The following is a 26293-nucleotide window of genomic DNA, read 5'->3' as shown; positions in this document are numbered from 1 at the left end:
AATGAAAATACAGTTGTTCATTGTTTATTCATGTTAGTTCACAGTGCATTAACTAATGTTAACAAACACAACTTGTGATTTTAATAATGCATTAGTAAATGTTGAAAATAACATTAAGATTAATAAATGTTGTAGAAGTATTGTTCATTCTTAGTTCATGTTAACTAAAGTTGTTAACTAATGAACATTATTGTAAAGTGTTACCCAACAATTAGATGTTTTGTTTCAAGACTTGGAGAAACTTGTTCATGCCTTTATCACCAGCAGGATGGATTATTGTAATGGTCTCCTTCCAAAGAAGACCATTGGACAGCTGCAGCTCATCCAGAACGCTGCTGCCAGGATTCTGACTAGAACCAGAAAATCTGAGCTTATCACACCAGTCCTCAGGTCCTTACACTGGCTTCCAGTTACATTTAGGATTGATTTTAAAGTTCTTTTACTCATTTATAAATCACTCAATGGCCTAGGACCTAAATACATTGGAGATATGCTCACTGAATATAAACCTAACAGACCACTAGACCTTATTTTGCGAAGTATTTTCTTTCAATGTATGGGACTGCAATTCATTAGCCTCTATAGTTAAATAACCAGAAGTCCACAAACCAGTGTGTTTATGATTACGATAATAAATTAAAATAATAGAACAAATACCAGTTTGCTTTATCAAGCAGCATAACAGATTGTTTTTGTACAGCTAAAGTAACTGGAAGCAGGTGACACCGGAAGTTTCGTACATTCAAGTTACAAATGGCCGCTCTTGCTCGTAACTTAAACATAAGGTGTGTAGATGTAATTCTTGAAAACACATTCACTGCATTTGTGCGCTCTCATTAATGACAACACATTTGGTACCAAACAGACCTGCTTTATTTTAAAATAGCATATAAATACCTAAAAGACATTTGTGGACAGAGATGATAAAACAGTGGACCACTGGAGTTAAAATACAAAAGGTTTATAAACAACTGTTTACATGTCTTTTTTGAGCATTATTGACTAAGCATTTACGACTATAAATGGGGACTAACTGTCAAAGTGCAATAAAATGTCTTGAAAGTTGTGTGGCTTGAGAGGAATGATGGCATTATATCATTATCCTCATTAGTCTTGTGAAAAGTTCAAGTAGATTCATGGAAGCTGAAATGCTTCTATAAGTAAAGCCTGAGAAATCACATGAATTTTGAGTCACACCTCAGTCACTCTGACAAAGCATTTATTGCATTTCCTCCTCCTTACAGAACAGATTTAGTAACAAAAGAAATGTCCTGAGTCATATTTCAACCAATAAAAATGTATGTGTGTGTACTGTATATGGAAGCTTGTTTCCACAACAGAATAAAAAGATAAATGCAACATTTTTCTAACAAATCTGACTTTTTTCATAGAATTCTGAGTTTACATCTCGCATTTCTGTATACTGTAATTCTCAAAATACTGTATATGGAAGCTTGTTTCTGCCACAGAATAAAAAAAAAATTTTCTTGCAATTTTATTAAAATCATTATTTTAATTCATTATTTATTACAGCAAATGCTATCATTAAACATTTAATTTTACTGTACTATGTAAAGTAGTACTAAGAATTCTTTTTTTTTTTTAAATGAGGGATTTTTCACATTACAGTAATCTGAATTTGAAGGTGGGCAGTGTTTAGGTGTGATAAAATTATGTTGCAATGCCAAATTAACCATGTTAACACTTATATATATATATATATATATATATATATATATATATACACTTATTTAGAGGTGAAATTTGACATGGACATTTCTTGATAATTTTGTGAGGTTCACACAATCAATTTTAATATTGCTGGTGCTTTTACTGATGTGAAAAATGGGAAGTGAGACTGCATTACTAACACTCCTGTTCAAATGTTTTGGAATTTGACAGCTCATATTTAAGATCAGACTGCCCTGAACATCATTCTTGGTCCACACTTCACTTAAAACCACATTAAAAAAAAAAATTCTCCCTCACTCACATGAAGAGTTTCATAAACATTTTCCGAGTTGCAGGAGTTCACAGTTCGCTTGGTGGTGCTTTTACTGACGCCTTTCCCGTGTGAAGCGAACCGGTACTGGCGGCGCTCGGTTTAAGTATGAGAAATGAGTCTGTTGTGCGTGAAGATCTAGTCATACCAGATCCGAGCGGAAGGGGGCGGCGGAGCTGTGGAAACGATCCCAGACTGCCACTTGTGTCACGAGTGGTAGTCTGGACAGGGAAAGAGGAAGAGCTACAATGAAGGTCTCATTACATTTGTGCATCAGCTGATTTCATCACGGGAAGCCACGGGTGCAGAGGAATACAGTGGGAAGGTGAGTATAAAACAACAACAGAAGCCCTTGAGCTGCATTCATGTTTCTATCGTTCTAGAAGCATGCACTGAAGGAAAGAAGGGAAAAGGAAAAAATGCGTCGTCATGCTCCAGTCAAATGCCCAAACTGCCTTTAGCATGCAAGCTGGTTGAGGTGCCAACACAAAAGCTGTCCTAACCTTGCAGGAGGTTTTTCTGGGTCGTAAAGCCATTTTGACTTTCTTCGCCTTGTGAGATGGGAGATCCTGAATTAATCCAGCAAATGAATCGGTGAAAAAAAAGAAACATCAGTAGCATGTTACGCATCTAAAAAGTGAAGACAACTTACCCCAGCCATTGGTGACCACATCCCGGTCCACATCCCGGTTGCAAATCTCGTTGGCCAGTCGTTCAAAGTACTCCGGCAAGTCGGCGTATTCGTTGCCGTACGAGATGACCTTAATGCCCTTGTCCAGCATGTTGTCTCGGAGCTTCTTGAATTCGCCCACATCCTCTCGCCGCACCAGCATGAAATGCTCAAGGTCAGACTTGTGTTTGACCGCCTCGAGAAACAGTGCCTGGAAGGTGGTGTCATCCACTGTCCTCCCACAGCCCAGGAACACAAAAGACTTGGTTTCATAGAGTTTCTGGATCTCCCTCTGCAAAAACATGCAAAACTGACATTATGGACTGATATGACTCTCCTAACACTTTGAACACATGTCAGTCCACTCATCTTCTTAAAAATAAATAAATAATTCAAATTGAAATGCATTTAAAAAAATATATATAATTGAACGATTGAGTTAACGCTGGGGCGGGGCTAGGGTTGGCCACCCCACTCACAACTGCTTGCTTCGGTCTCTTTTTTTCTTGACGAAAATTGTGTTTATTTAGGCGCACAGAACGTCTTTACGACCACATCAAACCGGAGACTTTTCAGATGCACAGTTAAACACGTGCGGATAACAAGCACAGAAACGTTACAGGTGACGACGAGCTTCAGTAGAACATCAGTGAACTGCAGTCAGGCCATATGTCGGTAAAAACGAATCTTCCTCTCCTGTCTGCCGTTAATACTGTGCTTGTTTGTACGTTAATTTGAATATTGCATGTGAAATTATTGCGATATGAAAGTACATTTTCAAATTTGAATGTTAGGTGAGATTAATCACGATTAGAAAAATGTGTGATTGATTAGTTAAAATGTTTTAATCGATTGACAGCACTAATTTGTATATATATATATATATATATATATATATCATGAATTATTCATTTAGAAATCATCATCATTTTTGGGGGAGCTGCACCACATAACATTTTAAACCTGAAATAACCTTGCCTTCAATGTCAAATTTTTTGGAAAACCGCTTTCGTGATTTAAAACAATTTTAAAACATTCAGGTTTGCTGTGCTTGTTTGTAGGGCTGCACAATTTGTGAAGTTGTGTGATTATATATCAGTATGACTATAAAATAATGTATAATATAAAACAATAATAATACATATATATATTCCATTTTATTATTATTATCACATTCATTATTTTTAATGCTGTAACTACAACTACAGTTCCATTACTAATATTTTTATAGGCTGTCTTAATTTCTTCATTTTCAAACATTAAACCATCAACCTTTTATTTTGACAGAAAACCACAGGGAGCCATATCATAATTTCGGTGTTATGCACCACCCTCACATTTTTGACTTTATGTCCCTGAAAACATATTAAAATGAATATGAATTCAGACATTAAAACATGCTCATTATAGAAGAGGTGTATTCAAGGTTCGAATTGCATTTTTAATGCATTTTTTAACTGCATTATGTCATAGACCATCATAACATTATAAATTGCTTTTATCGGCATCATATAATGCTGATAATGCTGCCATAGCAGTTTGCATTTGGGTAAATTATTTCAAGGACTGGACAGTGAGCAATAAAAACCGCCACAAAAGGGAGTATCTCTTCAGCCCAGAATGCTTTGGTTCACAGTGTCCTCCACCCCGGTGAATTATCAACGTTCCTGAGAGCAGAAAACATTCACTCACCATGACTTCTGTGTTCCTCAGAACGTTCTGGTAGCCAGCAGGATGCAGGACGATGCCGCTGGGGTTTGTGTAAACACCGTGAATATGGAGTACGCTCAGTCTTCTCTTCTCCTGAGCCCACTCCAGAACCTGCACACACAAGCACACAGCGCCATTTCATACTCCACTGCTCCCAATCCGGCTCCCACTAGGAGCGTCCAGCTGCTTTTAATGACTGCGGGTTCTAATCAAGAGGCATTTGATGGAAAAGGTGCATAAACACCCTGCCTAAAGGCCACGCTATGGAAAACCACACACGGCCTGATGAATAAAGACACAGGGAACTGGACATGCAGTCACTTGTGTTTCCGAGGGCCCTTCAGGTGAGCTGCTGTAGAGCTTACATGCACTAATGCACTACATGACGCTTGGCCTGAGACCATAAGGCTGATTTTATGGCTAATAGCTGAAGCTTTCACTGCTTTGTGCTGAAGGAAATTTATGGCCAAAAGCAAACAAGAGATGAACCCAGTGCACTGAACATCTGAGGAACAGCGTTTCACAGTTATATTTCAAAGCACACTTTGTTTTTAGTTTGCGCTGAAAGCAACTGATGATCTGACGATGGGTATTTTTGTCCCCATAGTCTCTTCTTCAGATATTTTTATCTGTTATTTATCAGTGACTTTTATCAGACATAATGCAATTCAGATAGACTAAATAATCGTGCTCTATATGAAGTCAAATTGCTGATGGACGGTCAGGTCCCGATGACTTGCCAAGAAACATTACAATGTTTAAGTGTTTTATATGTTTTATATTGATATTGAATGAATTCTGAAGACGACTGGAGTAATGATGCAGATTCAACTTGGCATCACAAGAATAAATTACATTTTAAAATATATTCAAACAGAAAATAGTTAATTCAAATTGGAATAATTTTTCATTTGAAATTGAAATGTTTACAAACATTATTATATATATTATTATATATATGTGTGTGTGTGTGTGTGTATTGTGTATATACAGTATAATATATACTGTATGTATATATATATATATATATATATATATATAAAATCTAGATTTCACAAAAAAAAATACAAAAATGTTAAATGTTGTAATTTATTAGAATGTTTGATTGACAGATAGAATTAAGTACTTAAGTATAATAATAATCACTGTTATAATGATTATTGCGGTTACTTTTTATTTTATACTAATAATATATTATTTTCACAAGCGGATTTATACAATTTAGGATTTATACAATTTATACAATAAGGAAATAAGTCCTTATTTAATATTGTTGCTTCAGAAAAGAAACGTCATGGAGAATATATGACATTTAGATTATTAAAGTATCTTCTCTCATCAACACTACACTTATGCACTGACCACGTGCAAATCTAAAAGTTTGACTACTTTTACTATTCAAATTGTTAGCGTCAAATAATGCAGTCTGAACTGTAATGCTAATTCCCCTCATTTATACAGAAAACACAGCTGGTACCTTCTTCTCATCTGTGAGATCCAAAGACTCCAGCTTGGTCCCTTGGTGGGCGGCATAAATTTCTAGCAGATTGTCAAAGTTGGTGGTGAGGACCAGCGCGCCACTCTCCATCAACTGCAGCACGGAGCGGAGGAGATGTTTCCCAGCATTCTCCATCTTACACTCCAAGTCATCAAACACCTCATAGAGGCAGTCTTTAAAAAAGGTGGAGCGTACATTTCCTGTCCTCTACAGAGACCAAAAGAAAGAAATCTGAGATGAATAGAAAAACAAATCAACTTGAGGAGTATTCAAATAACTCTTCTGTGTTACAGGAGTCAACCAAAGCAGGCTTTTAGAGGGGAAGATAAGCATTATCTTCCTCAAAGGTCTTGAAATGTTCTCTATGGAACACATCAAGGGACATTAATTCATATATTTAAGCTAATCTTGTAGGCAATGCAATTAGCTTGATTTTTATAGCCTGATAATAGGAACCTCATAAGAAACAGAATACTTTAGTCAAATATTTAGGCTATATTTGTAGGTAATTAGAAACTCTGCACACAATTTGATTCCTGAGTATGTGAGAGACTGTGGAGAGAGCACTGAGAATAGAGGAGTTTTGACAGCAGTGCCCTTGTCCTGGTCAGACTCAATCTCATTACACTGAGCTGAATTCATTCTCTGAGCCTGGCAGAGGCACATGGAAAACCAGAGACAGACAGAGAGAGAGAGAGGTGCTGCTATGAATAGCTTGCAGAATCCACTTTCTCAGGAGGAGGCTAATTATCAGCACCTCCACACCTGACGTGAACTAATGCCTCTGATCTCAGAGGTTTAAATGTCTTTCAACTGTTTACACCTGGTATTAACCTCTGTCTCAGCATCTGATCATATGCGGTCAGCATTAAATACAGATGAAAAAGGTGTACAAAATGTTTTTTGTATCATACCACTTTTGTTCTATATTAATATTAAAATGAACATATACAGAAATAAAAATATAAACATGAACATGTGTTATATATATATATATATATATATATATATATATATATATATATATATATATATATAATTATAAAAATGCATTTTACGATGAACACACTAGGCAGCAAGCCATAAAAAAAGATGAAGTCCATGCATCACTTTCAGGTAGGCTACATTCATAATCCTGTGAAACCTTTTTGGCTGTTGACGTTAATAATGCGCTTTAATGTCGGAAATAATTTAACCACCAACAACACATCTAATATTCTCTCTGAGTTTCCCTTACGAAACTTGCCTTGATTTCATCTGTGTCAAATTCAATATGCTGTCTATCCTCACTAAGGTCTATTTATTTATTTATTTTTCTGGAGCCCTGATTTGGGTACTCAATGAAAAATAACAGTATTGAGCAACAAGCATTCGGAAATGAGATGAACATGCAATCAATTCTTGGAGGAGTATGGACTTTTTTGTGCTTATCAACATAGTAACTCGATAACATTGATGTCTGAATCAAAAAAGCAGTCTGAAAGTCAAGCGTGACTTATATATTCATGTCCAAACATGTCAAAGCACAAATGTATTTTGACTGGCATCTACTGACTTGCTACAAACATTACAAAGAATGCATTTCTAAAGCAATATGTAATGCCAAAGCTGAATGAACTAGCATCTAGTCGGGGCACGTTGTTCTGGAGGTGTGAATCCTGGACGCGTGTTCAGATTAGCCTAGTTTTTTGCGCTACTGCTCTGCTCATGTGAGGCTCAAAACTCTAACAAGTAGGTTAAATCACTGAAAGACCTAACAATAACGATACCAAACAAACTGAGCTTGGAAATTCACTGGGTAGAGACAGACAGCAGGCTGATGTTTTTCTAGGATAGTTATTTTGTTGATGTGAATTGTTCAGCTACGACCATTCCAGGCAATGAAACCCCAGCACTGGAGCTGAAATTCATTACCTAACTCCCTTTCACAAGCCTAATGCCATCTAAATCCTCTAGTGACACTGGTGGGTTTGGATGCAAATGATACTGAGGCTTGACAATGAAAAACAGGGATAAATCCCTGAGTGCTGTTTTGACGGGGCGACAAAAACAACATCATTGGTGGCACGTGGTTCTATGCCCCATTTTGGCTGGAGAGAGAGGAAGGGACTAATGATGGACAAACTCATAGTTGTGCTCTTCAGTCCATGCATTGCCCGGAACTGTGTTCATGATCCACATGTTTACTATGGATCAACAATACAGATTTTTTTCATTCAAGATTTTTCTTTGCCCTGCCACCTTTTCACTGATCACAGAAACTGAAACATTGTATGTTTAGCAAAATATTTGAAATGTTATTTTTTTATTATTACAAATTTACTGCCACTTCATAATATCAAACTATAGCAAAAGAGCAAACGTAATGTCCGCACACTGAATTGACTGTTCCATAAAAATATATATTTTATTGCAACGTTTCGACCATCAGGTCTTCATCAGGCACCCGATGGTCGAAACGTTGCAATAAAATATATATATAATATATTTATATATATATGCTATAAAAAAAATGTGTCCTGCACCTGAACCCTATTTGGGTTTGTGAGATGTGCGCAACTTTCTTACACTTTGACTTTATAATATCAACCATAAAATCCGAGGCTGGACACAATAAATCAATTTTGATTTTACTTTTCAACACTAAATGTGCCATAACAGATCGCTGTAGCCGCATCAGTTTAAGCCGCACGTGAATCAGTCAATTCTTCCTCTTTACTACTAGTTCTTGCACTAAATAAACATGAGAAGGTACGTTAAACGAAATAGTAAAGGAAGCGGCTATTTACACAGTGTAATCAGTGATAGATGCTATTTACACTAAGTGAAAATATGGTATGGTAAAATAGCAGGGTTTTCTGCTATTTAGACTACTTATTGCAAGCAGTGGCAATTATCTGCACCTCAGTATTGTAGTACACTATAAAACAGTACGCAATAATAACGTATTGAGTGAAAATTATACTTTTGATTCAAATTATTAAATGGATGCCACCTTATTGGGACAATAAAGCCCTCACACCTACCCTAACCCTACCCATACTTTATTTTCAACTTTTTGATTATTTCATATTATAACATTTTGACATGAGATTTGAAAAGGGAGAAATAAAGTTCGGCAAAAGGCAGATTCAAACTCGGGCCGATCGCGTCAAAAAGCATATGCCTTACTATCTATGCCACAGGAAATGATGTTTGATGTGCGTCTTTTGTAGTGTTGACTATACCAAAAAAAAGTTGGTGGGAGGAGTTACTTACTGAGACACTACGAACAGTAAAACATACTGAAATGTTTCATGTAATTGCTCAATCAGTGTTTCAAGTTTGTAAACTATTATGTTATGTAACAGTTACATTTACCTCATAAAAGACATTCACTGTCTATAACTTGATAGTTAACTAGACAAATGTAACTCTAGAAAGGAGCATTTTGCTAAATTTATGAATGAATGATGATGATGCATTTATATAGCGCTTTGTGTATTGCTATATACCCAAAGCGCTTTACAATCATATGGGGAAGGGGTCTCTTCTCAACCACCACCAGTGTGCAGCATCCACTTAAACAGAGAGAGAGAGAGAGAGACAGAGAGAGATAGCGTGTGTGCTTTCAAAAGTGGTAAGAAAATGAAAAAACATCTTACCGGTGAAAGTTTCTGGATAAGGTCATGAGCAACATGCACCAGGTTCTTGTCCTCTTGCAGACTTTTCTGGAAGCGGCGGCTCTCTTCCTCCTCAAGCAGATCAAAGTCATTGGCAGCATCTAGCAGCGCCTGGATCAGACCTTTCCAGGAGCGCAGCGCGGGCACCTGAGGAGCTACAGCTGAACTCACCCCCGTGCCGATCACCAGCACCAGCTCAGGAGCACGCTTGGTCTTCAGGCTGGGCAACAACTTCCTTTAGTCAGCCGAGGAGGAGGAAATGTAATCAGGTCAGAGGAAACACGCATATGGGCAGAACTACGCTACAAAGTTGCATGCAAAGCATGGCTTAACCTGACTTCAAAAATATGATCTGAAACTTTTAAACAAACAATCAGTAAAAGGAGGTCCTTAGCTATAAGAAAAAAGTCAACCTCATTAGCTGTTTTCTATTTCTTCTCTATGATGATGGTGATTTTTAAGTAAAACTTCTTTTTAAATGTTGGACATGTCTAAATGTAATTAAAACTCCTGGTTTGTGTAACTTGTATTGATGTGTTTCAAAGAAAAATGTCTAATTCTTTCAAAATATGTCTCATCCAATCGTCTACGCTTTAAAGGCAGATATCTTCTTTTGTGTTCTTATGGGGAATACAAAAGAAAATATTTTTAATAATGCCGGTAACAAAATGGTTTCAAATCCCACTGACTTCCAATGTATGGACAAAAAGTACAATGGAAATCAATGGGAACCAAAACTGGTTACCAGCCTTCTTCAAAATATGTTGTTTTACGTTATTCAGAAGAAAGAAAGTCAAACAGGTTTGGAATGACATGAGGATGTGTAAATGATGACAGAATTTACATTTTTGGGTGGACTATCATTTTTTCAAAGAATAGGAAAAACCTATCTGGCGAAGTCATTCTTATCAGGAAGTACAGGTCTTTGAAAGTTCACATGTTCATCAGAACCAGTCAGCAGGTCAACAGGAGCTGACTTTAATGAAGAATATTTGGCTCGCCCTGGGAATGTGCTGGCAGCAAAACAAGACACGAACATCTGTTGTTTTCATACCTGGCCTTCTTAGCCACTGTGTCGCCATCCTCAGAGTCATGGGAAGGACGCTTCTCTGTCTTCACTGTAACAACAGAGGCCATTCGACTCCTGAGAAACAAAGTACAATTCATTTATAAAGCTACAAATATTGACCAAAAGGCTAAACAACAGACGCCAGACAAATAGATAGAATTCATTTATACGCAATACTACACAGTATGACAGTTTTAGAACATAAATTCACTACATATAAAAACCTAGTGAGTTTAAGATTAGTGTTGTTACCAGGAATTGATCAGACCAACGTCAAGGGCTCATTTAGAAGGTTAATGAAGCTTAACTGAATTAATTGCCTTTGTTATCTTGACATTGAAAGAGATTTATTCTCCTCTGGCTGGAGAAACAGAGTATTTACATGCTCGTGATGCGAGGACGAAATATGAAGATGCTGCTGTGATTTGTTGTACAAAGTTCACTCAGGAGCTAACAGATGTTAGTGCATATCTCTTTTCTCTTAGTTTTTCTTTCAAATTCATGCCATGACAGATTCAGGTGCACATAAAAGGCCCAATAATCAATCATAACCAACAACAACAAAAACTGAGCAGACATCCAATACAGCCTCTTGAGCTAGCAAGCTAACAGGCTAGCTACAATTGTATTTTTAGCCCCTAATAATATAATTATTATAAAGTAATAACATTTTTTTCTGCAAATCCTTGAATCCAATCCATTACGAATAGTAATAACGTAATTATTATTGTAAAACATGTTTTGGTTGTTTTAGCGGAGGCGTTTAGTTTAAGTCTTCAGTCACCTGTTGCTTTTGTTCCATATGTGACACAATACAGCTTTAGCATACAAGCTAATATTACACTATTGTCTATATGGATATCATTTATCTCCAAACTACAAGACTAACAAAACAAAAATTAATAAATCATATACTTTTAAGTTACATTTCGTTCAACTGGAAAGGCGAGATAACGGAAAAGAGGAGATTTACCAATCCGCTTCATCAAAAGACTAAAGTTAAAGAAAGTAAGTTAACGTTAACGACAACAGTACCGAAACAAAAAGGATATCTTAAAAGTGTCAAAACACGACTTACCCAGATGAACAGAGGAAAAAATGAGGATCCGAGTACTTTCTTAGATTTACTCGAGGCGTTTAACTTACTAATGATAAAAAAAACACTAACGTTACAAAAATAAACTCTTATTTTTTTATCGAACAAACTTTAAGTGGCTTCCTATAAGATCTCAATACCAGTAGGGTATCAGTGCCAGTCAGCCTTTAGAGTCTAAAACGCTAAAGGCCTTGAATGAATCAGTTCAGCCTCAAGCGAAGTACCTGTCTAGAGACTTTCCTCCGCGAGTCTTGTGTACACAAGCTCTGGCTTTACACGTGTCCGCGCATCCCAGCGGATGTGCGCGCTCCCGCGTGTGTCTGTGGGACGTGAAGGTTTAATCCGCCAGACTGATGCAGTCACACACACACACACACACACACACACACTTACTTACAAGCGGTGGCTCCAAACACAACAGTCAATCAGAGTAGTAATTTTCATTTAATGATGTGAGACATAAAATGATGTGAGTAACATAGCTGACACATTATTGATTTTCCAAACTTGTTCATTTTATAACATAGGCTATTAAAATTGTAAAAAATTTAAATTAAATAAAAAACATCATAACTTAAACCGCTTTCTATGGAAGCCCGTTTCAGTCACCGAATAAAAAAAGGTAATTGCGACTTTTTATCTCACAATTCTTACTTTTTTTTTTCTTGCAATTGCGAGTTATAAAGCCCAGTTCTGAGGAGGAAAAAACTCCCAATTCAGCCTTAATATCTCACAATTGCAAGTTAATATCACACAGTTCTGTGCACCAACGAAAATAAAGCCCTAGGAGAACTGTTGTGAGTCTCTGATCAACACCCTTTCATTAATGAATCCACGTCTTTAAACGAATTGAGTGAATAAGTGATTCATAAGTGATTCATAAAGGCAGTCACATGATTCTTTTCTGAATGTATCAGCCCTTTGAACGAATCTATTGAATGAATGACTGAATGACTCACTTATTAAGACAGGGATTTGCCTACTGATGCTTTTAGTTTTATATTTAGAGAAGGCCTATCATTTCTTTTTTTAAATAATTTCATATTTTACTATTTATTTGTATTTTTGTATGTTGAATTAAAATATTTATTTCTAAAGCTACTTTTCTGAAATATCTATTCATTGTTGTTTTTTCTAAATTAACACAATGATAACCATTATCTTTAATAACTTTATCTTTAATTAATCGGCATGATGTGCATGTTAAATAATTAATCTAATTCATTTGAGATTAATTTGATTAATCAATCGGCACATTATGTAATTAATTCAATTTTTTTTTTTTTTTTTTTATGCATCACTTTTAATAATTTTAAAACATAAAAAATACAATTTGTATCTCACAATTCTGAGGGGGAAAAAGTCACAATTGCGAGATGTAAAGTTGAAATTGTCAGAAAAAAAGTCAGAATTTTGAGATAAAATGTCACATTTTATTTTTTATTCAGTGGCGGAAATGGGCTTCCAGGCTTTATACCTTGATTCTGTAGGTGGCTGTTCAAATTCATTGCTGTCTTTTGGACTAATCATGTTTTCTAGCATTCGTTTTCTTTGTCTTCTTCTCTGCTGTGCTTTTCTCCATTGGTCTCTTTTGGTTTGTTTCTCACTCTCACTCAACTCTGCGACTGGTTTCACCTTTCCATGTCTTATTAGTCTGTACCAGGCCTCTCTTTGCTTTTCTAAATATTGTGCCCTTCTTGAGGGATCAGCATCTCGTCGAGCCCGGTATCTTCGCTGTTTCTCTGCTGCTGACATCTATAGAAATCATGGAAAGTGTTGATTATGTACTTACTGTTTTTTTTTAATAATGGATCACGTATAATGTGAATATACCGTTCAAAATTTGGGGTCAATAAGATTTTTGGTTTTAGCAGCACAACTGTTTTCAACATTGATAACATAAATAAGACTAATGTCTTTCTTGAGCTGCAAATTTGCATATTCGATTTCTGAAGGATGACCCTGGAGTAACGATGCGGAAAATTCAGCTTTACCATCACAGGAATGAATTACATTTTAAAATATATTCAAATAGAAAACTTTTTCTGTTAATTCCAATAATATTTCACAAATCTTACAGACCCCACTATGAACAGTAGTGCAAGTTATACTCAGTTAAACTATTACAAGTACAGTTATAGGTAATCTACAACATACAAACATGATTAAATATAAAAAATTATACTGATTCATGTCTATGACATTGCTAAGTAACATTGTTGACTGCATGGTAGCATAGCTGACATACTTGTCTTTTTTATGGTCAGATGCATGGCATTTTTTGCATAATAACATAATATAATGCAATCTCACTCTATGAACTATTATCAATGAAATATTAAATAAAATCAGAGTCCACTTACCAGTGTGTTTTCAAAATGTCTGTCACTGAAAGGCAATGCAATCATGTGATGCAAGTCACATGGCTTTGGGACAAACTATTGCTCAGTTACATGGGGGTGTTGTCTTAGTAACTTAGTTGACAAAATAGTGAGATACTTATTCATGTTGATAGAAGAAATATGACTATATTACTATTGTATATATATATTAGATAACATTGGATAAATAGTGTTTAATGTTCTGTCCTTTTGGTAAAAATCTGACAAGCTTAGAACTTCATTAAAAATTGTATTTTTATAAATAATATAATAAGTTATAGCATTGGCAAACAGGTAACTCAACGGCAGATGGCTGAAGAAAGAGCTCAAGTCTGTAAGTTGCTCCTTTTATAGCGGTTCAGTCTCAGTGAAAGTAGGATATGTTCCCATTCAAATGCTGCCTACAATAAAACAAGTTAATGGGTTAATAGCAGGGCATGGTCTATTTTGGACAGGTCATGATGTGCCTGTGGTTAATGAAGCTTTAAGTTTTTTTATAGCCTCTTGCGTAGAGACAGAGCATCCTTATTTTCAGTACTTTCTTCCTCTAGTTCTCTCTTTTCACCCACTGGCCATGTATTTGATTGCTTCTCGCTGTCTGCACATGAAAATCAATATAACTTAAATTAAACAGGTAACTGTATAAGGATTCAGTGATCCGACAAGCCTTGGTGTTTAATTTATAAATCAGCAGATGCAAAAGTGATGGCCTTAGAAATAATTTGTTTTGTTATTTTTTTACTATGGATTTGGAGGTAACATTGTTATATTTTTATCAGATTTTTCAGATAAAAAATCTTCAGAATTTCTTTAATACACTATTTACTACTAGCTGATGAATGACGCCTCATGGGTTAGTCTGACAGAGTCTGACATCTAGTGGTTCATGACTTGAGGGAAAAAATTTAAATTAAAAAAAACATTCTTTAGAGATTTTATTACATCAACAAATTATGATAAATTACGTAGCCATATTCAAATGGTCATTTTGTGGGGGATGCTAAAGTGATCAATCACAAACCGAGGAGAGGCATTATGGTATATCCAGGTCTGCTACTGTAGCAAAAACACAACTGCATTTGCAGGATATTACTTTGGTTTAGACTGATATTTCTAGATAAACAAACATAGACCCATTTGATTCATTAATTAGTGAATTATTAATGTCCAAAATAACTACATACGCAGTTCTTTGAAAATGATTTCTAGCAAATTTCAGATTTTCTGAACAAGATCAGTTTAACATTCAGTAATCACAGGCACTCAACTGTATGGAGCAGAAAAATCAATCCTGCAAGCCTTCACACAACACAAGCAAGTCTTTCAATGCTTTAGTATTAGGTAAATAAAGTCATATATTCTTAAAGCGTGCTTCAAAAATAATATTTCAATCAAAATTTACTGGATCAACACACCGGTAATCTTGAAATGTTTTCTGATTTTTATAGTATTTTACAAATTGCTATAGAGAGTGAAGGCACTGTGCTTGCTCCTTTTCAGCAAAATGATAAAGTATTTGCAAAAACTTCCAAAAAAAAAAAGTCCAAGTTCACATTTCAGAAGAAAAAAATTATTATATATCAGTAATGACAATAGTTATATAGAATATATATATATTCTAATTACCATACAATATGTATACAATAACATTTCTTTTAAAATCTGCATAAATTAAAATACAACAGTACTACCCCTGTATATAAACACTTTTTAAAAATACAATTTAAATAATATATCATTATTTTCTCCCTTTTTTGCTTTACAGTAATGAGAGTTGGGGGGAAATATAATGTCATATTAGAAAAAAATTGTAATGATCCTAAACACAGGCTTAATTTTCTTTAAACATTTTATCATTTACTTATTTTGGTTTTGGGATGAAGGGATGAACTATGACCGAGACATGTTCTTGAGAGTTTTGTGAACATTGTATTAATCACAGCATAACAGAAGAAACGGTTTTGAACATCTGATATGTCGTTGCTTTGATCTCTTTTCAAAAATCAGCTGAATCCATATAACTTAGTAAAGGGTGCGTCCTATAGTATATTTTGTGCATGACAACACAGGAAAGACTTTGGGTATCTAGGCAGGATGGTGCACAGTGTTTCTCTTTAAACTGAGATTGAACCTTCCCTAAAGTTAGTTTTTCCAATCAGAACGTTCAGCAGAACGGCCTTTCCCTCTCCGCACTCCTTCTGTGCCTTTTTAATGATGTCATCAAGCTGCGACTCATCCTCTCGGCCAATCAGGTAACCTTTGCCCCCATAACCATCAGCTACAATATGGTAATCTGCAAGGAAGAGGAGGAACGGAACAGCATGTGATGCAACTCCTCACTATGATTGATGAATATACAATACATCCCTACATTAAACACTTTTGTGGACCATAAGGCAGAGTTTTACTCCTTAGCATTAACATTCAAACAAATGCAGTGAACAAGATTGCACCAAAGCCTCTCACCTGTAAAGGCAAGACCGCAGGCTACGTTGCTCCCGAGCATAGGCACTTGTTCTCTGGAGATCTGACTCCAGCATGCATCATTTCCCACCAGAGCGATCACTGGGGTCTGACATGAGACGACAAGGCAGTCAGTTAGAGGTTTTCAAGAGAAAAGCAAGAGAAGCCACAGCAAGGATGTTTTTGAAGGAATATTCCAGGTTAAATTAACAGCATTCCGATGAAAATATCCAAGCTGGTTAAAACAAAGTAGTGTTGATAGCTGTGAGCTTACAGTGGAGGTCTATAGGGCAAGTGAACAATTTTTCATTTTTGTCCCTCCATTACAAATCCATTCTGCAAAAATTTTCAAGCTTCAAAAGTCTGTAAAGACACCAGGTGTGTCCCCAATCACTTACATATGCACTATTCTATGAAATTTTGTAGTATAAATGGAGCAAGTAGTGCGTTCACACTGAGAATTCCACTTTAAATACCCGGATGATGCACTTAAATAACCGAAAAAACAAAGTGTGGAATGTTGAACATTTCATGCACTCAACTGTCACAGCTTTAATTACATAGCAAAGGGGGAGGGGCTTTCAGACTCCAATTGTGACCCTGGAGCACAAAACCAGTCTTAAGTCGCTGGGGTATATTTGTAGTAATAGCCAAAAATACATTGTATGGGTCAAAATGATCTATTTTTCTTTTATGCCAAAAATCATTAGGTTATTAAGTAAAGATCATGTTCCATGAAGATATTTTGTAAATTTCCTACTGTAAATATAATAAAACTTAATTTTTGATTAGTAATATGCATTGCTAAGAACTTTATTTGGACAGCTTTAAAGGCAATTTTCTCAATATTTAGATTTTTTTTGCACCCTCAGATTACAGATTTTCAAATAGCTGTATCTCGGTCAAATATTGTCCTATCCTAACCAACCACACATCAATAGAAAGCTTATTTATTTATTGAAATATTGACCCTTTGACTGGTTTTGTGGTCCAAGGTCACATTTATGAATGACAAAATAACCTTATATAATTCATACACTACATGGTTGAGTACATAGTGCATAAGTGAATAGTGTATAAGTGCATAGTATATAGTGCATCATTTGAGACTCAGTTAACGTAAATATAATCCATATGAATCGATCAATTTAAATCCAAGTCTTCTAAAGAGAATTAATCACTTTATATAATGAATATATTTAATTTAATGTTTTATTCACATAAAAACATTGGACGATCTCACGTTTGAGATTCCGCAAGAACAAAAGAGATTTGCTGTCGCATATCAAGTATGGCTGAGGTGCCTATGAGCTTGTTTATATCTAAATAAAAGTCTAAATTAAATCTGTTTATCATACAAAATGATCATGTCTCATACTCATAAAACCACTCAATTTGTATGGATTACTTTAATGATGTCTTGATGAACTATCCCTTTAAGAGGTTAGAATTTTTACAAAACACACATTCTAATACATTCTGAACTTGATTCTGTAAAAGTCAGGGATGTAAGTGCTTGTTACATGTGTAATGGCTGGTACCTTGTGACGTGTGAAGGTATCAAATTCAGCCACGCTGTATCCGAGTGAACCGTCGCCGTAAACGATCCATACCTGTAAACAAGATATTGGCTATGTTCACATGCTCCCTTATAATGTGATTAAGCATGTATTGTGCATAAAATGGAGTGCTTAGTGAAACGTGATTTTTAACAAGATTTAAAATCTTACCTCAGACTCAGGTCGGGAAAGCTTTGCTCCCAGAGCAAAACCTCCTCCAACACCCAGAGTCCCAAAGGCCCCTGGTGCAAAGAGAAGACACAAATCATTACGAACACAAAAACAGAGCTGGAGATTAATAAGGAATTAGATTTGTACCAAAACTAAACATAACTTCAAAAAATGAACACAAATATTTGAAAATTAAGAATGAACCCAATTGCAAAAAAAAGCATGTTATTTAAATAAAATGTTCAAATTATGGATTATGAATCTGCTGCCACAGTTCTTTTATGCTTTCAACGTATTTGTCATAATGCATGTTATTAACCCAGTTAACCCAAAATGATGTTGCTTGTCAGGACCAAAGACAAATGTATTAAAAATTATTTCAGTATATATGGATATGTTGTTTTAAATGGATAAAAAGTGTGTAATGAAGTTTACAAGTGCTGTTATGTAAATTCAAAAAAGTTTGAATCATCTTAAGTTGTGAGCATTTGAACAACTTGCATAAGAATCTACAGATTCAGACATAATGGAGGATAATCCTATGGAATCACAAACGCAATAACTGTGACGGCTCTGCCTCTAACCTGGGTCCAGCCAGCGGAGCGGGCCCCGGGGTCTCATGATATATGCAGCGCTGCCGACAAAATCACCCCCATCAGCCACTATGATGCTGTCCTCAGCCAAGAACTCATCCACACGATGCAAAACACTCAGAGGGTTCAAATGCCTCTCTGTCTTGTCATCTGCTTTTGATCTGACGGCAAAAACTGGCATAATGAGAAACTATACTGGTAGACAATATCAAACATAGCCTAAAGTATATGGACAGACACCCCTTCTAATTAACAAGAGGGAACACTGCCAACTGTTTGGTTGTCCATATATTTTTGGCCATGTAGTACAGGCCTGATTCTCCAGAGACAATGAATCCAAGCAGCTGAGATAAGATCACCTGTTAGCTTTCTCTTTGATGGCATCTCCCTCTTTCAGGCTCCTAGGCCATTCCTCTGGACATCTGTGTCCCTTCAGGGCTTTCGAGAGACGCAGGAGGAAAGAACCAGCATCACCTGAATAAGTAAGGAAAGGAAACCTCGTCACATAACATACCAGCACACATGGTATATCTTTAAAATTTAATTGTAGTGAATTAGTTCACTGATTCATTTAAGCCACTGCTTATTTAATAATAATTCTATTACCTGACATTATAGTAAATAAAAATAATAATTATATTAATCTATATAAACTGTACTATATTTATATATTATGTAAAAGTAAAATGCAGCTGTTCACCTTGAATGGCCACTGTTGGCTTCCAGAACATGTCAGAGTTCTTTAGTAGCTGACTCCTGTCTCTGTTGACAGCGATGATTTTGCTCCGTCTGTTCAGCACTCTTCCGTAGCTCAGTCTGAAATCACACACCGTGCCTATGCAACAAAACAAACACATTCAGGAACAAAAACTAACTATGCAAAAACCAAGGGTTCCCACACTTTCCCATAATTTTTTTTTTTTTTTTTTATAAATAATTCCATGTCTTGTGTATGTATGAAATGTATTAACTGGCTTTTCCAGGCATGGAATAACAGATTTTCAGACTTTCCAAACACACAAAGTATGTGTATGGAAAACATTTCTGCACATATTCTAACTGTTCAGTAGGTGGCATTGTTTCCCACCTGCCAGCAGCACGAGGTCAGCATCTTTTAAGGCATCTCTCCTGTTTTGTCTAATGTGCAGTGGACTGTTCTTTCCCAGCATCCCTCGGGACATTCCACCCAGGAAGCAGGGAATGCCTAAAGATTCTAAGGCCTTTCTGTGAAAGAAGCATAGGAAAAAAAACTAAAACTAAAAATCTGACTAAAAATTGACTTTGTGCACGTGTTATGGGTGCTTATGATCAATCATGTAAATCACTGGTTGTTGTTTTGGACTTGAAACCAAATGCATTTTTGATCAATGCAATCTATATATACAGTACCAAAAGTCAAAAGTCTGGACACATACTGAATTTACATTTCTTAGGATCTTAGAAATCCTTTTGATCCAAATGTTTGTACTGAAATACATGAAATGTCATTTGTAGATACATTTACACAGCTGTGCTTGTGTATTAACAAAATAAATAAATAATATTTAATCATGTTAATATGTTTTAAATGGATGAATCAGAGAGTGGGAAGTCACCTTACATAACATTTTTCAATACTGTTTTATAGCATCCCAGGATGCATTTCATAAATCTAGGTAAGTATAGTGACACTAAAGACAAAATATGAGATGGTATTGATTTGTTTCACATTTCTGTTCACTACATAATTTGCATACTTTATGTACCAGCTCATATTTTTTATGTGTTTGAGCAGGTGCGTCCACTTTTTTGACTGGCAATGTATGAATTCGTGTAATAAGTCAGAATTCATTTACAGGAAGTGTTGTAGTGGGTAAATCTGGACTGAGGTTCACAGACCTGAAAAGGCGACCCCTGAACTGTTCAATGAACATCTGAAGAGACGGCTACTCAATTTACCTGACATCATCCGCTGGTGTAGGGGGCAATGTTGCCTGACTGCCTAACAGTATCACAGGTTTCTTGGCTCTGCTCACCAATTCCACACACCTTTGGACCTGGAAAGAGTAAAAGGTTAAGAGCCACTCAAAGTGCAATGTGATCTTATCTTCTATATTTGGGGCAAGTGTCAACATTTCAACATTTCTCCTTCATCTTTGAGCTTTCTTTCCTGGGGTGGTTGCATAAAGGTTTAGACCATTTAGACTATCTATTTTTTTTTTTTTCTTTAAAACTGGTCATGTTTCCTTAAAGGTGGTCACTGGAAAGTCAGACTTCATAAGACTGATTACCTCTTGGTTAGCTGCTAGTTGGTCAGTCTTCACATAGAGGCTAAGTTTATGCAACTGGCACCTGGTGTCGTTTATGTAATGTGTTATATACTGAGACTGGATGATGATAATAGAATCTTGTAACATTATCGTTATCATGATCAGTTGCATCTACAGTCTAACATCCAATACAATATATGCCACAACAGTGTAGACAAGTTTCACCTCATCCTCTGTGGCATGTGGGATGTGAACAGGAAGTGGGGACAGATCACACGTCTCCCAAGCTCCAGCAAACAAGTATGATAAATGATTCCGGAGATACCTATGTGATGACAAGAACGGCAATTGTTTCAGTCATGCTAAAGACGGATATTAAAAAACACTGCTTGTCATTGAATAACAAGATCACGTGCAGGAATAATAGTATGTAAATAGTGAGAAATGTTTCTACCATGCAATGATTTTCCCCATCAAGCCTTTGGGTGTGTTTTTAGGGGCAAACTCTTTTTCCACCACATGGTAAGGGTACAGCGTGTCTATGGGAAACTCTATAAACACTGGACCTGTGAATCAAAGAAATACTGTAGAATTACGCTCATAGAATTAAAAAAACAGAACTCACATATAACTACATAATTCATAAAATTGAATTTGCTCAATGAAAGATAAAATAAAGTAGTTACATCATTTGTGCTGTACACATGAAAACTCTGGATTGCTGAAAAAGGTGAAGATCATCTTATAAGTATTTGTATTATTACGTAATTTGTGTCTAATAATACAAATAATACCTATTAACACTCTTCAATTCTTTGAAATTAATGGAATCAGCAGTGGAACCTTTTCTGTTGTTGCTACAGCGGTGAGAAAATGGTGGACAGCATACAACTGGCTGAGGGCGGAAATATGCTAATACAGACAGTCTGTCAGCGGTCATGGGCGGGGCCTGAGCAGCATGACGTCATACTGCTTAGAAAATCAAAACGGCTTGGTAATTGAGTGTTTATGTTTTTTGGGGATTAAAAAAAAGGAGTGAATGGATTTTTATCATTGTGGGGTGGTTGCGTCCACTCACTGCTAAGACACATTTATATGCAAACACCACGTAAAAGTGAATTTTGCATCCGATTTCCAATGTTCAGTCAGTTTACCTTAGAGACATTCATTTAAAGCTAAATAAAAAGTCCTCGGATTTGCACAAATCCCATTAATGGAATATTTCAGAATGGCGATTTTCACCGAAAGGCAACAAGTTTGCAGGTATGAGTACATTTCAGGGCCGCTGTACCTGGTGTGCCAGACTGTGCGATGGCCAAGGCTTTTCTGACTGTGGGAACAATTTCTCTCACGGTCCTCACTGATGCACAGAACTTACAGAGAGGCTTGAAGAGGGACATTTGGTCAATATCCTGTAGTGCACCTCTTCCCTGCAAAGAAACCATAATATTAATGACAACTCAATGATGCAGGTGACAACCAACAATTAATTCACTGAAATTAAACTGATAAAAGCCTGTTCAAACCAAGAAGAATAACAGTTACAATTAAAATTATATATATATACTATAAAGTTGTAATAAGTGTTCTATTTTATAACAACAGGCAAATCCACAACACAACTATATCAATGACAACAATGTTGCTGGAATCACTTTCAGAACAAATTTTTTTCAGCCAATCGGAATCCACCTAACCTTAAAGAGCTTAAAGACTGCAGTGCATGCTTATAATAAACAAAACATTATTGTGTGTTGTTGTGGATGCTAATATAGTTATTGTTATAAAGTAAGCATGATTAATGTTATCGGTTTTTGTGTGACAAGGCCATTAGTAGAGTGCAGCAATAACTTCATAAAACCAAAGTTCAAACATATTTTTCATTGTCTGCGACATTTGGCTGTCACCATACAATGGAAGACAAACTTGTTTGGTTACCAAACAGTCACACAGGTTTGTAACCACACGAGGGTGAGTAAATGATGAAAAAATTTCAATTTTGTGTGAATTATTATTTTTTTTTAATCCTTGCTCTCATGGTTCAAGGCTAGTTCCCTGAGAATCACTCTGGAGTTGAGACAAAATCCAATGTTTACACAAGACACAGACAGAAAGAAATATGAAGAAAAGATAAGGAAGTTATAGAGACATAAGCTAACCAGAGCAGAGAGCAAATATGCAGGTGACATGCGCATGAACAGCACGTGACTCATAGACTATGAGGCACTTCCTGACCTGTAAGAGAGTAGCAGCGGCACCGCCAATCAGAAGCAGCGGTGATTCGGCCATTTGAGCGTTCTTCACCGCAGTCACAGTGTTCGTTAGCCCCGGCCCCGCCGTCACTGCAGCCACACCGACTGTACCTGTATCAGCAAAATGAAAGATTATCAGCTTCTCCTACATCTTCTAACATGATGTTTTTGATTCAGTCTTACCAGAAAGTCTTGCTACGGCATCGGCAGCAAACACAGCTGTGGCCTCGTGGCGTGTGTCGACAATGCGGATGCCCAGTTTCTCACAGGCCACCAGGATGGGTGAGATGTGTCCTCCCACCAACGTGAAGACAAATTTGACCCCATGAGCTCGCAAAACCTCAGCCACGCTCTCTCCTCCGTGTCGAGGGCTCTGTCTTTCTGTCTGGGAATGAGGAACATTAAAGTTGCAATGAAACGGATCTAGAAACAGATATTTTCATTCATATTGTTACATACACACTGGGGAAAAAGTTGTAAATAATGATTATTGGAATATGATTTACAATAATATACTATTGTAGTCTTTCCACTTCAAAGTTTCACATTCAGTGCAATTTGTCACTTGCTCAATATTTTTGACAATATTTGTGAAATTTGCTACCAATTTCTCAGTAAAAATTGTATATGCACCATTTTTTCAGTGCATCCAAGTATGACAGATTAGAAGAAGACAAGAAAAAAAACAGGGCGGGACTTGTTTCTATAATTCGTTTGTTGATTGGATGTTAAGATGTAGGCGCTGCAATCAAAAGTGGAGGCAGATGAATGTGAGCTTGCAGGAGCAGGTTTAAGTGACTAAATAATTGAAAAAGTCCTGTGCAAACATCACCAGGGAGAAGTCGGTCTTTTTCCCCGGAAGGTCCAGTTAAGACATTTTGGTTAAACATGCATGCATTTAAAAAAAAAAATAGGTGAATTTTCATTTCATGCCGTAATAAAATGTAACGTCAGACTAATCTTACTGTGTTCCTGTTTGTGTAGAGACACTCATTACCGGTTTTACTTGTTTACTTAATCCTTACAAACCAAACCATATGCGGTTATATAATTTTACGGCAATAAGATACAAATGCTTAATAGGTGACAAATTGTTTGGCATTGGAGTCTGGCCACATGACAGCAGGCCTGTTATTAGAGCATTGCAGCACCTTTTGTTCTGTTGTGAAAAAAAATTCCTGCTGTTGTTGTTAAGCAAGAGTAATCATACACATGTACACCTGGCACACATATACAATACTCGTGCAAAACTTTGCTTCTTCACCTGATAGTTTACAATTCTTGTATAGTTATTAAACATGCATGTTTTAGTATTCTAAAAGTCACTACTAGATAGATAGATAGATAGATAGATAGATAGATAGATAGATAGATAGATAGACAGCTGTCAAACTATGTTGTGAGAAGTTTATATATTAGAATCATCAACGCAGGTTACAATGTTTCATACCTTATGAAATAGCTGGTAAAGTAAGCCTAGTTTATAGGATGCAAGGATCACACCCCCAAGGGCAGCACCCAGAGAGCAGCCCAAAACCACAGAAATGTCCATCACTAAAGTGGGTTGGTGGTTTACGAGCTAATGTCCACCTGTCCTGTCAGAAACCTGTCCAGCAAAAGCAGGAAACCAAGTAAATAAGCAAGCCGCTAACAATGTCGTGGGTTTCAAAGTTGGCTTTCCCCGTGGACAAATGGCGAGACGGCGGTCAATATTCAACACGCTGTGATTGTTGATATTTTTATGGCCTGGTTAAGGTCAGACAACACTGTACCTGCCAGCAATTCCTCCCCTGCTGCAGCTGAGGCCGATGAATGCACTCCTATCGACGGCGTCACTCCGTAACATAAACAGAAAGCATTGAATGGACCGAGAGTGCTACGCAATAGGCGGAACAACTCTTCCGCTATTTGAGTAATTGTCTTTACTTGCACATTCAGCGCTCTCGGTTGATTCGCTTTGAGAATAGCAGGCTGCGCCGGAACGTGATTGACAGCGCAGTCATCCAATCGGAGGCTGAAACGTACTGTTACTCTAGAAATCACCACCAGAAAATGTATGGCTAGTGTTTGTTGTTGTTTTTTATTTATTTGTTATTTAAGAGTGTTTTGTTGTTGTTACGCAGGCATACATTTTTTATTTATTTATTTTTATTTATTTAAATGTAACACCATCGGTGTAGGCGACACCGTATGGCCTTTGCTCTTATACTGTTCAAACAAAACAACTGAACTTTGATAGTAGCCTATCACTCAATATAACAGGAGTATCACCTTTAGACATGTACTGCACGTTACACAGCCATCTGTAATAATAAATAACAAATTAAAACGTTTTAACAGGACCTTTTTTATAAAAAACCTGCTGAAAAAAACAATAGAACCCTGCCCAAAACACAATAGAAAATGTAATGGTTTTAATGGTTATAATGGGTATTGTATTGGTTTTAATGGAAACTATAATGGTGTCTACTGGTATGTGATGGATTCTATTGGTGGGATGTTAAATCCTATTGGAAAAATGCCCAAAACACACTACAAAAAGGAATTTTGTAATGGTTTTACTGGAAAAAGCTAATGGTTTATAATGGTATTTTAATGGAAGCCATTAGAATTTATGTGATGGTTTCTATTGGGCTTCTATTGTTTAGGTTTTTTTAGCAGGGTAATTTTCATAGTTCATAGAAAACTGAAACAATTACCCATGCTGTGTAGTGTAAACTTGTGAAATGTCAGCAAATCGTCCACTCAAGTGAACTTTTACTTTCTCAGGAAAAATGATATTTAAAATGTATAAGCCTTTTTGAACAACTATTTTCGGTAGTCAAAATAAGGTTGTTAAACAGATAAGTTAATCATAAGGTATTTTTAGATCATGCCTCCAGGCCAGATATATAAGAACAACTAGTCAGCACAGTTGT

General features: G+C 36.3%; 2 protein-coding genes across 6 annotated transcripts; both read right to left on the bottom strand.

The window, feature by feature from the left end:
• Positions 1-850: 850 nt before the first annotated feature.
• fam118b (family with sequence similarity 118 member B) lies at positions 851-14156 on the bottom strand. Of its 5 annotated transcripts, XM_058752178.1 has the most exons (10): positions 13185-13319; positions 11932-12057; positions 11690-11756; positions 10597-10686; positions 9525-9777; positions 5860-6087; positions 4365-4493; positions 2655-2964; positions 2506-2571; positions 851-2394 (listed from the first exon to the last, which is right to left on the bottom strand). In XM_058752178.1, the coding sequence occupies exons 4-10, from the start codon at positions 10677-10679 to the stop codon at positions 2366-2368; spliced, it is 1098 nt and encodes a 365-aa protein (XP_058608161.1). In that variant the 5' UTR covers positions 10680-10686; positions 11690-11756; positions 11932-12057; positions 13185-13319; the 3' UTR covers positions 851-2365. The 5 variants fall into 5 exon arrangements, with proteins under 5 accessions (XP_058608161.1, XP_058608158.1, XP_058608159.1 ...); XM_058752175.1 differs by lacking the exons at positions 11690-11756; positions 11932-12057 and adding an exon at positions 14071-14156 and having other exon boundaries at positions 13185-13462; XM_058752176.1 differs by lacking the exons at positions 11690-11756; positions 11932-12057 and adding an exon at positions 14071-14156 and having other exon boundaries at positions 851-2223; positions 13185-13462.
• A 309-nt stretch (positions 14157-14465) lies between these two features.
• On the bottom strand, positions 14466-25307 carry ilvbl (ilvB (bacterial acetolactate synthase)-like). The gene is made up of 16 exons (XM_058752362.1): positions 25148-25307; positions 24826-24981; positions 23559-23760; positions 23359-23486; positions 22415-22553; positions 21578-21689; positions 21349-21448; positions 20813-20910; positions 19962-20098; positions 19575-19709; positions 19234-19348; positions 18866-19035; positions 18282-18352; positions 18093-18164; positions 16555-16660; positions 14466-16381 (listed from the first exon to the last, which is right to left on the bottom strand). The coding sequence occupies exons 2-16, from the start codon at positions 24925-24927 to the stop codon at positions 16203-16205; spliced, it is 1866 nt and encodes a 621-aa protein (XP_058608345.1). The 5' UTR covers positions 24928-24981; positions 25148-25307; the 3' UTR covers positions 14466-16202.
• Between the last annotated feature and the right edge of the window lie 986 nt (positions 25308-26293).

Source organism: Onychostoma macrolepis, chromosome 18, assembly GCF_012432095.1.
Source record: "Onychostoma macrolepis isolate SWU-2019 chromosome 18, ASM1243209v1, whole genome shotgun sequence".
Lineage (NCBI taxonomy): Eukaryota > Metazoa > Chordata > Actinopteri > Cypriniformes > Cyprinidae > Onychostoma > Onychostoma macrolepis.
The sequence above is the reverse complement of the archived record's forward strand: the minus strand, read 5'-3'. Positions and strand labels throughout refer to the sequence as shown.

Coding starts and splice junctions, on each gene's coding strand:
- fam118b (XM_058752175.1), bottom strand. CDS start 14,115: ATGATTGCATTGCCTTTCAGTGACAGACATTTTGAAAACACACTG. Junction 10,687..13,184: donor CAGCCACCTACAGAATCAAG/GTATAAAGCCTG, acceptor TTTGTTTCTCAG/GAGTCGAATGGCCTCTGTTG. Junction 2,395..2,505: donor CCAGAAAAACCTCCTGCAAG/GTTAGGACAGCT, acceptor TCTTTCCTTCAG/TGCATGCTTCTAGAACGATA.
- ilvbl (XM_058752362.1), bottom strand. CDS start 24,927: ATGGACATTTCTGTGGTTTTGGGCTGCTCTCTGGGTGCTGCCCTTGGG. Junction 19,349..19,574: donor GCCAACAGTGGCCATTCAAG/GTGAACAGCTGC, acceptor TTACTTATTCAG/GTGATGCTGGTTCTTTCCTC. Junction 18,165..18,281: donor TTTCCCGACCTGAGTCTGAG/GTAAGATTTTAA, acceptor TCTTGTTTACAG/GTATGGATCGTTTACGGCGA.